Genomic DNA, 16,125 nt, shown 5'->3' with positions numbered 1-16,125 from the left:
TCGATTCGTTGTTGCAGCCCTACAATCATCCCACCAAATTTCATGCGATTCGGTTTAATACTTTTTGAATTATGCGAATAACACACATACAAATAAATAAATACACAGCGATCAAAACATAACCTTTCCGCATTCTCAGAATGCGAAGGTAATAAGAAAATAATCCTGCAATGAAGTTGTATGTAAAACCATTCTTGCGTGAACACCTTTTAGATTTAAAGAAGTGTTTGTTGGAGAAGCTCCGCCAAACTATCTATTGTTTAAAATCTGTGGCGTCTGTGTGTTGTTTTAAATTTTCAACTGGTGTCGTCAATCTCCTAAATTACATCTCTAATTAATGTGCTCTTTAACATGGTTGTTTTAAAGATATTTAAACTCCATCAGTGAAAATTTCGAGGAAACAATCCTTCTTCATTTGTTCTGTGAAACACTCCCGAAGTCATGTTGACAAATGGCTCCTCCGCTGTAGACACGCCAGCTTATCAACTTTCAATTTAATAAATGCTTAGAAGGTCCGTTTTTGGCCACGTGTCCAACAGCGCGCGTACAGGCGCCGACTTTCCCCTAATCCAACCCCACCTGGTTCCAATCTCACTCAGTTTGTGGTTCTTTATCAAAACCAGACCCTGTTAGGAACTGGTTTTATCTCCTTGTTCCCCTTCAGTGTATCTTTGATTCAGATTAACGAAGCCTTCAGGGAGTTTAGACCCACTCAGGCATGTGTCCAGCAGGAAAAATAGTGGTTTCAACACTCTGACTTGGTTGAGTATATCGGTTTACACAAGGGAAAAGGATTACATTTAAGGACATGGGTGTTTAATTGATTAAAAAATATATATATAAAAAAAGAAGAAGACATAATCACTTAATGATGCTGTGTGTCGTCAGGTTTTATTTACTCAGTGAAAAAAAAAAAAAAGATAGAGAAACATAAGATTTCAACTCAGTCTGATATTGTTCCCCCCTGTCACTAATGAAAGGGGAATGTCAGTAGTAATTGACACGGGCTGCAGTTGATTATGCTGCTTGTGGTCTGGTTTGTGATGGTGCGACTGGAGCTGGTTTTGCACACAGTAGCAGCGAGTGGCTTTTTTAACTGGGAGCAGGTTGCGTCACCCTGATATCTGGCTGCGGGGGGAGACCACAGGCGAGGGGGAGGCCGACACGTGAACAGGCAGCACCGGACTGACGAGCGCCGCTCCGTCACTCTGACACTCTGAGTGGCGGCTCGTAGTCCGGAACGCTGCCACGCTGGGGCACACACTGGCACATCGGCGACCCCCCTAAAGGCGTGAGTTTGTGCTCCGCGTCATCAGCTCAACACCTCCACCTGCCTGTAGGTCATATGAACCTTCTCCGAGCTGGACCCCGGGACTTTAAGAAAAATGTAAAAGGCAAATCTTAGTGATTTATGAAGACGTTAAGTAACTATCATGTCGGAGACGATTCAGAGTTAGCGTTTATTATTATTATGAAAAATCCCAGTATTTACATCCAGGAGGGTTTATCAGAGTGGTAGCATGGTGCAGTGTAAACTGACAAATAATGTAATCCAGTACAGAAAGTAATCATTACAGTTTAGTCTGATTATTTAATTTCTGCTTATGTCTTTAAAAAATGGAAAAATTAAATTAGTTGCCATCAATTACAATCTAATATATTGTGAATCACGTGACACCTGTGTTGTACATATATAGACTATGTATTGGAAGTACTTTTACACAATTCAAAAATACTCCTACTACATTCAAAGTTCATCATCATTGCTTTTTTATTATGTTACTGTGTTAACCTCTTTCTCTTTTAGTGAAGGCTGTAACATCTGGCCACAGGGACCAAAGCTGAAATTTAGCCTTCGCTAATGTTAACACATTTACCCATGGGTTGATTAGTGTACGGTCCCTGTACAAATAAATAAATAAATGAAATGAAATAAAATCTAAAAGTACAGAAGTAGCATCAGCTAAATGTACTGTGCTGTCAGAAGCCAAAGTAAAAGTTTTTATTGTCATTGTTGTTAAACAACAACATTTAGTTTGAAGGCCCACAGCCACAAAGTTCAAGATCAAAATACAAAAGGATAAACGATATACAAGATAAAAATACACGAGGAATAAAAAATGTCACCAAGTAAAATAAGGTAGATGTGTGCGATTGTTCTGATAGTGCAAGTAGTCGTCATGCAGAATACTACCATCATGTACCACGTGGCATCGTGTTAAGTGAGGTTATGTTGTAGAGCTGGATTTGTTGTTGTTGTTGTAATATTACAGATGTCCGTGTGCTTCGGAAGTAGAAACTGGACGTTTGTACTTTTGTCTGTTGTCTGCAGGCGGAGACGTTCGCCGTGGAGAAGCTGTCTCGGCTGGTTCCCTGCGATCACGAGGAGCTCCTGAGCACCAACCTGCGCCTCCTGCTCAACCTCTCCTTCGACACGTCGCTGCGCGGCCAGATGGTCCACGCTGGACTCCTTCCCAAAGTCTCCTCACTGCTCGGTAATCCGACTGCGTGCTGATGTGTTTATAACGGCTCGCTGTGTCTTTATGACCGAGGTTGTATTCAGACATGTGTCATCCGCCGATGGAGCCTTTGAAGTTGTCGTAACTGAGGCGTGCAGGTGCAGCTTTTCCGCAGCACCCGGGCCTCGAGAAACCCTCCAGTGACCATTAGAGCGGCGACTTCCCGAGAGCGTGCGAACGGTGCGCCGTCTCCTCCGCGAGGTTGTGTGACACGGTCGGAAGGCATCTCTGACGGGCCTTTTGAAGCCTCTCAGGGGGGGGGGGGCTCGGGTAACGCCGCATAATTAATATAATATATTTGTTAGAATAACATGCCAGAGCCTCTGCACTAATGTTGTTTTTGCAGGAGCGGGCCGGAGAGGTGGAGAGGTCTTCAGAGATTTAGAGAGGGCTGTTTTTTTGGCACGGGGGAGGTTGCTCGTACAGGAAGCGAGGCGCACACATAATATAAGTTAACACTGAAATATTACGCCTGCTCACAGTCTTGACACCGTTGAGTTTGCCCGTATTTGTATGTTTGCGCATGTGTTTAATGCGCTCTGCATGCGAGCCGCCGTGTCATCAATCATCCGCTTTCACGTGCCGACTCTCCTCTTCTCAATTGACGCACCCTGCGTGAGGACTCTCGAGGTTTTATCTCGAAAGAGAGAAGACGGCGAGGGGGGCGGGGCCTGTCAGCCTCCACTCTCTCCTTCCAGACCTGACCCGAGGTCATGACTCCTGATGATAAGATGAAAGTGTGTGTGTGTGTGTGTGGGGGGGTCTCCCGTTGTCATCATCACCTTCGACTCGATCCATCCCACCACCACCTGAACTCAACAGGAAGTAGAAGATCCATCTTTGTCAGCTGCACATTCTTTCTTTTTCTTTATTTCCGTTTCGCGTTACCCGGCGAGTCGATCAGAAGTCGATCATTTTGAATATCTGTTAATTGTTCAAATCGTGCATCGAGCAAAAATGCCAAACATTGTCTGCTTTCAACGTGAGCACTTATTTTTTTACTTCACAGTACATTTTTGGTTTCGGTCGAGCAAAACAAGACATTTGAAGATGTCACTGGAAACTGACAATAACCTCTTTGACCCATTGCGAGGGTCAGCGGGATGTACATTCAGCCATTTGCCCAAGTCCATTTAGACTTTAGGACACATCCACCTCTGAACACATTGCCACTGTGGACTGTGGGCAGGGACCAAAAGCACTGTCCGCACCTGTGTGTCCAAAAGAACAACACAGAAATATGTGTTTCTCTATTCTCCCTAAAGTCCCTCATCAGAATAAAAGTGAAGTCTACATTCCCTGGTTTCAGCTCCTGAAACATGTTGCCTTTTTGTCTCTTTAATTTAGTCTTTGGGTTTGGCCTGTTGGACGCATAAAACCAATAATTGAAAAATATCACCTTGGACATTTTATAGATACAAATATAAATAATCTGTTTCTCCAAAAAAATAAAGGCTCCGATGTATAAATAATAAAAGACATTAATTTGTTGCAGCCTCATTTCCAGCACTGCCTCTCACCCCAACAGCATGTTGACTGGCATTACATTGCAAAAACAAACTAGGGTACTTGAGCGGGGGTGGGGACCTCTTAAAAGCATTTTACCCTGTTAAGTGGCGCATGATGTCTCCGAAGACCAAACCCAGCTTGCTTATTTATCCAGAAAATACAATAACAGCGGCGCGGTGCTGTCGGCAAAGCAAACCCAGACGCCTCTTAATGTGTGCGGGTGTAATTTTTACGAAGGTTAGGCGGTTTTAAATCAGGCTGGGGTGTAATTGGAGTTTAGCCTGCCCACTAACTGCCCCTGAACAGTCTAGTTCATTCTTAACAGCTCCCTTTTATTTTTTTTTCTCCTCTTTCTTGCCCCAAACCCACCAGGGTTTTGAACATTTAATGGGATCTCTCTCGTCCCCCATAAAGGATCCTCCATGTTCCTACCAGTAAAGTGAGGGAGTCTGCGAGGTCTGCAGGAGCTTATTGCCTGTGCATGTGTGCACCGGTGTGTGTGTTTGCGTGTGTGCACGCTTGGTTGTTTTCATGTGCATTTCAAGGTATTGGTTGAGGTAAAGGATCGCTAATGAGAAGCACATGTTCTGGCCAATCGCTCGCTGCGCTGGAAGGTCCAGAGCAGCGAGCGGCGTAGCTTTAACTTATTAAAGGCAGTCAAATTGATGCTTCCTCCTGTTTTGCCAATTAAAGTTAGAAGGCGTCTCTCCCTCCTGTGATTCCCGGGCTTCACTGAGCACATCTGGATCTAATACTCGAGCGATAAGGCTCCCCAGTCCGGCCAGTGACCGAACACGGCTGGGACCAGTTTTAACTGGACCTGGTTGGGGGATTTTGAGGCTGCTGGGCGTCACAGGAGGTCTGTCGGTGGTTCTGGTCCAGTGAGGAGCCTCTCTCTTAACACTTCTCTTAATGAAAAGTTCCCCGGGTCAAACTCTGGTCTGAACTCTATTAATCCCCCCTGGCTGGCTCCTCCTCCAGGCCTCCAGCCCCCCAGCTCTGGTCAGAGGTCAAACTCATAAAGGTCCGGGGCTCACTGACAGTCTAACACTCAATCCATTCTGTCTTTATCTCCTCCATGCTGCTCCCGAGGCTTGATAAGCTCAAAAAAGTGTCGTGACTGGGAATGTACTCGTTTTATTGGGACATAAACTAAAGGGTCAGTTCACCCTAATTACAAAAAAAGACACATATTTTGTTTCATAACCTCTGGCAGCATCTATCCAAGCAGATAGTTTTCAGTTTACATGTCCAGGTGAGAGAGATCTGGCTCTATATGATCTCTGGGTAGACCACAATGCCATGGAGGTCAAAAGCTTTTTGAGCTTTTCAGCCTGTTCGACTGTCTCTAAGTTGCACACAAATTATGAATGCAGCTTTAGAAAGAATTCAGCATGAACGTGTCTTTCCACAAACTGTGACCCGGATAATGCACAGACCTATCTGTCGACAGTTTTCATTGGAACGGCTTTGCACCGTAGAAAAAGTCCCCGTGTAAACTGTCCACAATGAGGTCTGTGGAGTATCCCGACTAGTAACTGGGTTACTGTTTCTGTAAAAAAGAATGTAATTCTTTATTTCAAGACTGGCCTCATTTTACACGTTTCTTATTGTCAACAAATGTGCCGAGCGGAACCAACGGCATGTTAGTCAGTCTCTCATTACTGTCTGGCTTCCTGTCTGTGGCTCTCAGCTCCAATCTCATTGGTTCCTACTGAAGATGTAATCTTTGGAAACATTTCACAATTATATAACTTCATTAAAAAAATGGAAAAAAAACTTACTCAAGGGTACATTTAGGGATTACTCCACAGAGCAGGACAGTGTATGTGGATGTAAGTCAAAATAAACGACAGTGTTTGTGTTAACATGTGATCCAGTGCAACAGTGTGACCCATTCATACCTTTTCAATATTTTTGTTCACCTATGGCACAGAGGAAGAAGATATATCACTTGTTAGTAGACACATTCACTGTTGGTTTGCACATGGAATTTTGTTGAAGTATATGATATTGTCAGACTAATCTCCAAATGCTGTGAATAGCACAACAATTCCATTCACATTCATTGTGTTGGGACAGAAATCTGGATACATCAAAAGCTGCACAAAAAAGGTCTGTTTGAAAATATCTAGATTTTTTTGCGGGCCATTGATGTAGCATGGAAAGCTCGCCTTTTTCAGTCCCACATTCAAGATTTCGATGTTGTTTTTCCTCCAAAGAGCTTCCCGGGAGACGCGACACTGAGAAACAGCAGTCGGCTGACGCTGATTCTGCACCCGATGCCATTTGACCTTCAACAGGCATCGCTGTTAAAAAGGCCATTCAGCTCATTAATACTTTCAAAAAACACACCACTCTCCTAGATGTGGTCATTGGCATCCCCCGAAGCGTTACGGCACAACCAGTCATTCATCCATTGACTTCCCTCCTCCTCCTGTTTATGTTGCAGCTGACGAGGCCCAGAGACAGCTCTGCATGTGCATTCTGTACCACATCAGCATGGACGACAGATTCAAGTCCATGTTTGCCGACACAGGCTGCATACCGCAGGTAAGGCTGGCCAATGTACGCCGGCAGCAGACCAAGACAGACACATTGGCATCGGCAGCCAACGGCACCCGGGAGTTAATGCATGAGAAACGGAGCAGGGAGGGGAGGGACGCACGCCACATCTGGAACCATAAACCACCAGAGGACTGCTGCTCAGTCTTCGCTCTCGCTGTGATGACATCTCTTGTTTTTCCTTCTTTTCTTTCTCTTTCCTAAAAGAAATCCTCTCTGCTTTACTGTATCTTCTCTACACATTCAAATCTTAATTACCGCGACTGAACTGGGACGCACATCGCAGAGACCGGAATTTTGTGATTCTGGAAATTACGTTTGCCGCCTTATTTCAAACCCTCCCCCGCCTCGGGCTTGCTTCTTTCAACTTTTCGATCAGAAATCCACTTCCTCCTGATTGAGTTGACCCGGTCAGTCGCTCCTCTCATCGTCGGCGATTCGCTCAAATGTGCGTTGTGTTTGTTTGTTGGGATTGGGTGTAAATGCCGGCCAGATGTGGCCGGAGGAGTCGGCTGTTTGTTCAGAAGGTCACGCCGGCAGCAGATCTGAACCCCGGGCTCGGTCGCGCGGTAGAAAGGAGGCTGGCGAGCAGCATGACCAGGATGTGACCTCTGACCCCGCCCGAGGCCCGCTCACTCTCCCCTCGCTACCCTCTTCTACCCTTTGTCCCACTAATCGGGATGTATCAAAATCCAATAGTCTTGTGTTTTTGAAAACATACAACATGTCGCATGCCTCCTCAATCGAGGTCAGAGGACGTTTGATTAATCAAGAAGACGACTCACTTTCGGGTTAATTAATAACACGAGGAGTTGCATTCTACAGTTGCACACATATTCCGCGTGTGTTTTAAGGCTGATTCTAACTACGTTAAAAAAAATTTAATAGGGTTAAAAGAAGTAATTTTAGTAATTACATTTTTTTCAATTTATTTTTCAAAGTACCTGCCCCCATAAGTATGTAGAGTGTGAAGGAAAGACGATATCATTTAAAAATGTACATTTGCGTGCGTTTTCTTTTTCTTTGTGATTTCTTTGCTCACCAGATGTTTACTGCGATCAACAGTTGTTGTTTTGGACTACGAAGACGAGATTTAATCGTTTCCCCTTTGTTTAAGTGTTGATGTGTGCATGCAGATGTTTCCACAAACTCCATCACCGAGCGTCACGTTCACACTTTGCAAATGTTATTTTTTCCAATTAAGCCAACTTTGAGTCCCATATAGTCTCAGTTTCAGTCTGTTATTTAAATTATATTTTGGGGCCCATATCATATTTACATGTCCCCTCCATCCTTAACAAACTGCCTCACCCCATTTCCCACATTTGTGTCCCTAGTTTGTACTTCTAAGACCCTTTTATCACTTTCCCAGGCCAGTAGCTGACCTGCCCCTTTCCCCTTCTCCAGCTTTTAATGGGGTCACCGTTTGGTGCTGGATGTGGGGTTTCCAGAGCAGGGATGCCAGGGGTGAGGGAGGAGAGGAGTGGAGGGGGAGGAGGCGGGAGACTGTGTTGGTTGGACTGCAGCGTGGCGTTGGGCTCCGGTGGCTGTCTGTGGTAAATAAGCAGAGGCAGGTGCCAGAGAGTCTAGACGGGGCTGATTTGGGGTCCGGGGCCCCTGGTATGTGATACCTAACCCAGGCCCGGCCCAGCCTTTCTTTGACTCCTGACTCCTCACAGGGAAGCAGTGCACCTCTGCCCCCACTCCCCGCCCCTCCTCTTCTCAAAGCTTTTCCTGTTTAATGTTAAATCAGTGCAGGAGAGCCAGACGGACGGACAGAGGGAGGTGGTGGTGGGTGTTTGAGACGTCAGGACTGACGCTTGCCTTTATCTCCAATCACTGTCTTTCTCTCTTGAAGTCAAAAATGTATTTTTTTTTAAAGAAAGTAAACTGATTTATTTTCCTCGCCCTCCTTTCCTCCGCAGGGCTCAATCCCAACATTCAATTAACAAAATGACGTGTCATTACCAGAAACACACAACATGAAGACACGTCACTCAGCGTCTACCCTCTGCTCCTGTTTAGCCTGCATCAGAAAATAAATACTGCAACGCGGATATATAGCCGTGTATTCTACTCTGTGACTGTGTGTGTTTGTCCTGAATCTCAATGATGAATCGATTAAGAAGTTAACCGACATGGGGCACCTGCGATTGACGTGGTACCTGTGATTGACAGCTGATGAAGATGGTGTTTGACTGTGGGGAGAAGAAGATGGACGTTGAGCTCATCTCGCTCTGCATCAACCTGGCTGCCAACAAGAGCAACGCCAAGGTCATCTGTGAAGGTCGGAGCTCCAAAGAACGGATAAACTCAACATTTGATCCCACTCTAATGTTGTTACGTTCTAAAATGATCTTTTCCACCTTGTTGCCCCAGGCAACGGCCTGAAGATGCTGATGAAGCGTGCTGTGAAGCTGAAGGATGTTCTGGTGACGAAGATGATCAGAAACCTTTCTCAGCATAGCGGACCCACCAAGAGCCTCTTCCTGGTCAGTACTTTGTCTTTTAAACTCATCCTGTGTTCTTAAATGTTAAATCAATGTCAATGGGGGGGGAATGGCGTCTATATCGGCCCGTGTTTAAAAACTCTCACTGATCTCGGTTTGTCTGTCTGCGTGTAGGAACACGTCGGTGACCTGGCATCCCAGATCAGTGAGGAGGAGGAGGCGGAGGAGTTTGTGATCGAGTGTCTGGGCACGCTGGCCAATCTGACCATCGCCGACCTGGACTGGGCGCTGGTCCTCGAGGAGTACAACCTGGTGCCCTACCTGAAAGAGAGACTCAAACCAGGTGTGTGTGTGTGTGTGTGTGTGTGTGCGTGTGTGTGTGTGTGAGAGAGAATGAAAGAGAGAGAGAAAGAGAGTGCGTGTGTGTGAGAGAGAGAGTGTGTATGTGTGTGTGTGTGTGAGAGAGAGAGTGTGTGAGTGAGAGTGAATGACTGAGAGAGAGAGTATGCGTGTGTGTAAGAGAGTGTGTGTGTGTGTGTGTGTGTGTGTGTGTGTGTGTGAAGATTACATGGACCTCTGTGGTCTTCCTCAGCTGCCCCTCCCCCCCTGAGACATTTTTCGTGATATCTTTGAAAGCCACTCTTGCAGTAACCTGCGCACAAGGAGAACCTTCCCCGGTTCTCTCATCTATCTCCCTTCAAAACCAGAAGCCAGGTCTCTCTCCCGTGCCCTGTCTTAACCTCTAACTACACCCCCCCCCCCCCCCCCCTTGCATCACACTATCAGCGAAGGGTCACTGGTCACATGGATGATATGAGGACAGAGGACCCTCATCTGGGTCTCTGGGCCTAATCTTTACCTTTGATGCCCAGTGACCTCTTCACCCTCAGTTTCTGTCTTTATTGAGGCAGAACTAAAAGTCCTGTGCGAGATATTTAAGTTTATTATTCATTGTACGATAAGAAATGATAAACGACGACAGGAAAGTTAGAACGTAACATGAATGTATAATATTTATAATAGTTATTTTTATTTAACCCTAAACATCATCATGAAGACCTGATCTGGGACACGGGTTGGGTCGAGAGGTGTTGCTGCGGACTGTGTGTCAATATGTAGCGTGCTGCGTCATTATTTAAATTGCATCATTGTTGGGGCCTTCTTTAACTGGGACTACTTTTTTATTAGCATATAATGAGTTTTAATATTGTGTGTGTTGAGTTCAAAAAAAGATCTGCCGGGTCCTAGTGCTGGAAAAAGTTGCGGATTCAGAAAGTTATAATATAAGGTATTTAATCAAAGAATAAGGATCACAAAGCATATATATCTGTCCCAGACTGTCTATCGTATTTAGACACGAGGACATGTGACGTGCCTTACAACTCCTACGGTAGTGAAGGCATCCTTTCACCGGGCTGAGAGACAATCATTGGTTAGTATCTTGGTCACATGCATAGACCCTTAAATTTCACAGGATGCTATTGGCTAACCCTTACAGGAGGCGGGTCTACTACACAATAATGCTACTCCCACTAACATACTTCATATACATTCCTTCACAATAAGAGTTTTCAAAATAAAATGTCTGCTTCTGGTTAAAACAGCTGTTATAACGATCTCTAGTAGAAACTCCCATTCTGACTACGCCTCCCAAAGTCAATGCATTTCATTCATACTCACGTCATGCCATAGTTATAATAAGCATAACACATCTTACAGTAAGTAGTACAGTTACAAGAATAATATAATAATCATACTTTCAGTGACAGTGACTTTCTACTATGTTTTCATCATACATTCTTTGGAATATTCTTCATAATATCCTTTATTGATTATCCTAGCTTTCTTTTGTAATAATTTAAAACCATAGACTTTCTTATTTTCATGTGCAAGTATATATAAAAACCATTACAACTCTACAGGTGCTATGGCCACATTTTTTTATATTTCCAACAGTCTGAGAATTGAATGATGTCACCAAGAGATCTGAGAGATCCTCAGTAATTTCCACCACCATGGGGCATTTATTGATCTGAAAATTAGCCTCTTGTGATCCTTTAAGAGTAAATAGATGTTCTCAGGCACAAATGGAAAACAGACATTTTATTTATAACCTTTTATTCCCCAGGCATATTGTTCTAGACCTTGGTGTTCTGACACAGTGTTTCCTCCTGGCTCAGCACTGCACATTGGAGGCCAGATGTTTCAGAGGATCCGTGAGGTTCCTCAGCCGGTCATCCACTTAACTTGCACTTTTCCCTGATGTCAGGTTCTGCTGAGGATGACCTCATTCTGGAGGTGGTGATCATGATCGGCACCGTGTCCATGGACGACTCGTGTGCAGCCATGTTGGCAAAGTCTGGTATCATTCCAGCTCTTATTGAGCTGCTTAACGGTAAGAACCAAATCCTACAACAGCTTCCCAAAGCATTATGAAATGTACCGTGACGTTCTCTTTTATTTCACTTTTTTTTTTTAAGTCAGAATATTTCGCCTTCTTCGACACAGATATTCAGCTTCTTTTTTTAATCAGTGTCTTCCAAGTCTTCCAATAATAAATTGTAGGCAAGTTCCTTTGGAAGCTGGGATCTTCTATCCACCTACAAAGGCTTACCTTTTAAATAAACCACCATAACTGGTCTTAATTAATAATTAATAGTGATAAAACGTCTTATTGAGAAGAAATGTGAACAATCACATCATCATATTGCGGCCTCAGTAAACTCCAAAAAGATTACTTTTTTAGTTAGAAAACAATATATATATTCATTAAATCATGTTAATTACAACAATAAATATATGTGTAATTTTGCAAATACAATCTGTGACATGTGGCTTCATGTTCCACGACCCTGAAATGAAAGTCTTTGTCACATTGATGCTGACCTGGGCGGTGCCACCGTGTGCAAGGCACATAACGACAACAAAAAAGAAAACAATGTTGACATGTTATTTACGACGGGGGTTAAGTTGCTCTTTGTTCTTGTTTCCATCGCAGCCCAACAGGAGGACGATGAGTTTGTGTGTCAGATCATCTTCGTCTTCTACCAGATGGTGTTTCACGAAGCCACCAGGGACGTCATCGTCAAGGACACTCGTATCCTTTGTATCGTAGACCTCTCGGTCCCGTTAGATGAAATGCATGTTTAGAGACGTGAGCCATCTATTAGACTGTTATGGGTGTCTTCCACCACAGTCATGTACACTGGCTGTATGTTACTCTCTGGTGCTCTCCAGGATTACTCCTTGTACTGCCCTGTATCTTAACTGTTTGGTCCCATCTGCATCTCCATAGCAACCTCTTTTAACCTCTCTTTTTTTCTTTTCTTTTTAACCCTCTGGGTATTTTAAACTGCCCGTAATTGTACACAGTTGTGGTCGATGGCGGCTTGTGTCAAATTACAAATATGCGCCCTGTCAGCACGTTCTGATCGATCTTTGATGTTTGTGAAGAATATAACAGGAATATCTGATTTTAGGCACTGCTGTGGGAGGAAGGTGTTCACTTCATCACAGGATATGGAGACAGCGGTTCCTTCAGCCGCAGGGCACCTGTCTCCGGTCTCCTTTGTCTTCAAATGACAGAGTGGGAGCGGTTTGGTCCTTCCCACAGAACCACCACATCCCCATTGTTCCTCCTGCGGTTGATTAGGGACAGACAAAGTAATTGATTCAGCGTGTGAAAGGTCCCAGAAAGGATGAGATGTTTTTTTCCTTGAGTCCTAATCTCAGAAGCGCCTGCGTACCTCATGGACCTGATGCACGACAACAACGCCGAGATCCGCAAAGTCTGCAACAACACGCTGGACATCATCGCCGTGAGTAAATACTACTCATCTCCCAGGTTGCAAGACTTAAGAAAAGTTATTTTTATACAGTATAATTTATACAGAGAGGAAAGAAGAAGAAGAAAAAAAGACAAGATGGAAGGCATGGACTGAAATGTAAGATATTCAAACCGGTCTTCCAGTATTTTGTCCTCTGCAGCTCTTTTCCAAACATGAAACATGAAACGTTTTGACCTTTTCCAGTCAAACACTCTCGCCCTCCCCTGATGTGCCACATTTGACATCAGCGATTAACAAACTGATGAACTCCTGAATCACCTCGTGACTGACAGGTGTGGTCAGCTCCCAGTCAGTGCGTGATCGCTGCCAGACCTCAGATCAGCGTAATTAGCTGTAGATTACAGCCAGGCAGTGTAGCGGGGCAAAGGAAGTGTTTCATTGAAATTATCAGTGAGACCTATTAAGCTGGGAAACACATGAAAGGCAGCCAGTGGGCTCTGGAGTGTGTCAGCGGCTGGACAGCAGAGGTGAGAGAGAAAGCAGACCTGTAGACACACACACACACACACACACACAATCATTACTGCTCGGCTGGGATCCTTTTGGCAGCACACGCCATAACTGTGCAGTCCTGGGATGATCGTCTTTGATCATTGTGGCCCTGCTCTACACACACTCATATACACACACACACACACACACACTCACACACACAGGGAGTGGGAACTTTGTAGATGCTCCAAGTGGGACAGAGGCTTAATTCAATGTGATGTATTCAGGGCTTGGCCACGTTTCCAGAGGAATATTCTCTCTCCCCCCCACCCCCCCCCCTGCTGCGATGAGCTCATGCTAACAACTGATTAGTCACATTAAGCAAATAAAAGAGCATATTTGCTCAGTGAAAACCTGTGATGTATCAGCGCGCCGACAAAATGTGTCGCTGTCCCCTGCGGGTGGGGGTTTTGGGCGACGGTCAATAGGCCCGTTTGAGTCCGGGGGCCCGGCTGTCGGTGTCCACGGCCCTCTGCTTTGCATCTGAATGATTAATCTCTTTTATCGCTGGCCCTTCTCGGCCCCCCGCGGAGAAAAAGAAAACGGAGCTCTGCAGTCGTCTTCCGCCCGAGCTGCGCACGCAAACATCACAGTCACATGACTTGAAGCTGTTGATCTTGTAGTCCCCGAAAAATAGTACCAGAAATACGGAGTCAAAAGAACTCTCGTTCCAATGAATCAGTAAACGCCGCAAAAGAAAAAGGCGTTTAAAAAAAGGAAGGTTTATTTCCAGAACAGAAGATTCCTTCAGTCAGCAGTCGTGTGACATTGAACAACAATTATAAAATAGAGGGTCAAGTGCTCAAAATACAAATGAATAGGAAACATTTATAACCAAAATAACCGGGCCCCTGTTGTTGTTGTTTTTTGTCTCTCTCCACTCAAACCCCTCTGCCCTCCAACATGGCTTCAGGAATATGACGAGGAGTTGGGAAAGAAGATCCAGAATGAGAAGTTCCGCTTGTACAATTGTCAGTGGCTGGATATGGTGGAGAACCGACCGATGGATGAGGCGGGACAGCCATTCCTGTACGGGGAGGACGGGGAACCCTTCATCGGGGACAGAGACATCCTGGAGAGACCCGATCTGTTCTACAGCGACGGTCCGGACGCCCAGCGGCCTTTTGGCATCTCGAGGGTGGGACGAGAGGACCGACGTCGACGCTGAGCTCCGCTCATAACGAGCGTTGTTTGTGTCGTTTCATCCAGACGGGGTCATCTCAGCGGACGGGGCCATCAGTCCCGAGTTCTACACCGACATCCAGGACGGAGAGCTGGGACAGACTGGATACATGAGCAGGTATGGAGCTCAGCAGCACTTCATTCAGACCGAATCGAGTTTTTTAAAATCCCGTTAGAGAATCGTGATCATTTCAAATCGTCTGGCGTCGACATTTTTTTAAGTGGATGAATTGAAATATAACTCATTCTGCTTTTACACGCGTTTAGTTTTGTTTACATTAAGTGCCAGTTTGGTTCTGGCCAAACAACACCCGTCTTGTCAAGCAGTCTTTGTCGGTTGTGTACTTCATTTGTCAGAAGAAGAAAAGAAAAAAAGGAGCAGTACTGTGTGATGAGGATACATGTGGTCTTAGCCGGAATTCCATCCCTTAAACTATTATTAAATCCATCTGCTAAGTCTTTGAGCCTGTCGAGAAAGCGATATCCAGATTGATGGAGCATGATCGTGGAGTATAGTAATAAGCATGTTGACGTGGAGACACGACAGCACGCGAGTGCACAAGTTTCCCCCGACCAATCAGAAAGAGAACAGGAGTTCAAACGGAGGTGTGGTCGTGATTCAATTCATTTGTATCACCCGATATCACAAATCAAGACTTCTGTGCGTCAGTTGCTATACATAGTTGAATATAAAAATCTAAATACTGGGCCAATACAAAACATATGCAATGCCAAAAACATGTAACCGGCACGAGTGATGTTGGAGAGGCTTTCTTCTTTCTCTGATTTACAGTCCCCAAAAAAAAGAGGAGAATCCTGCTCCCTGCATGTTTTTTACGTTGTCCTTTGCTAATGAAAAAGAAAGAAGACATTTGTGAGCCTTGGAAGATGGAGATTTAGCGAACATAGCACTGGATGCAGTTCTGAGCCCAGTTATCGGGGGAAAAAATCAGTCGGCAGGGCAGGTTGTCTTTGTCCAAAAGCGCCCCGGCTGTCTCAGAGACGAAACACTAAACTGCGAGTGTTTACCTTCAGTCGGCTCGTCCGCCAGCCAGCGCTCTGCCCTCTCGTATTGTTTTCTCTCAATCACTATTCGCTGATCTGTGTTATTGAACCAGGCCGGGCCTGAGTCAACAGGCCTCACCAATCCCAGAAGGCAGCGCTCCACCCTGAACAGCAGTGCTCCAGCTTTGAGAACAAACACTCTCCGGCCGTCCGTCTCTCTCCATGTTTTTCGCTGACTCTCTCTCTCTCTCTCCCTCTCTCCCTCTCTCTCTCATTCCTCTGTGGCTCCAATATATCAGCTACTTTAGTCCCAATACGCCGCTGACATTCCACAGCGAAACATGAAACTGAATGCCTGGGAAATCCCCAAAAAATCCGCTCTGTTATCACTGAGATGGACCGCGCGTCCGTTTCTGCTCCCAAATATCGAGCGGCGGCTAATTCGATACGCCGCTGAGATGATGAATAGTTGAGGAAATAGAGAGTTTATTGTGAGTACGTTGTCTTGTTTATTATCAAACTTCTCCTCGCGTGCGACAATGCTCGTGTCTTTCT

At 45.1% G+C, this 16,125-nt stretch overlaps 1 protein-coding gene across 1 annotated transcript in view; it reads left to right on the top strand.

Annotated features, from left to right (window-relative positions):
- The window catches only part of kifap3a (kinesin-associated protein 3a), a 31,741-nt gene that overhangs the window by 9,192 nt on the left and 6,424 nt on the right, over nt 1-16,125 (top strand). The window contains exons 10-19 of the mRNA XM_056414063.1: nt 2,333-2,495; nt 6,481-6,581; nt 8,772-8,880; nt 8,973-9,085; nt 9,218-9,386; nt 11,313-11,438; nt 12,042-12,140; nt 12,776-12,861; nt 14,297-14,486; nt 14,593-14,683. Coding sequence (XP_056270038.1) covers nt 2,333-2,495; nt 6,481-6,581; nt 8,772-8,880; nt 8,973-9,085; nt 9,218-9,386; nt 11,313-11,438; nt 12,042-12,140; nt 12,776-12,861; nt 14,297-14,486; nt 14,593-14,683 — 1,247 coding nt within the window. The remainder of the gene's footprint in view (nt 1-2,332; nt 2,496-6,480; nt 6,582-8,771; nt 8,881-8,972; nt 9,086-9,217; nt 9,387-11,312; nt 11,439-12,041; nt 12,141-12,775; nt 12,862-14,296; nt 14,487-14,592; nt 14,684-16,125) is intronic.

Source organism: Pseudoliparis swirei, chromosome 5 (genome assembly GCF_029220125.1).
Source record: "Pseudoliparis swirei isolate HS2019 ecotype Mariana Trench chromosome 5, NWPU_hadal_v1, whole genome shotgun sequence".
NCBI classification, from domain to species: domain Eukaryota; kingdom Metazoa; phylum Chordata; class Actinopteri; order Perciformes; family Liparidae; genus Pseudoliparis; species Pseudoliparis swirei.
The sequence above is the reverse complement of the archived record's forward strand: the minus strand, read 5'-3'. Positions and strand labels throughout refer to the sequence as shown.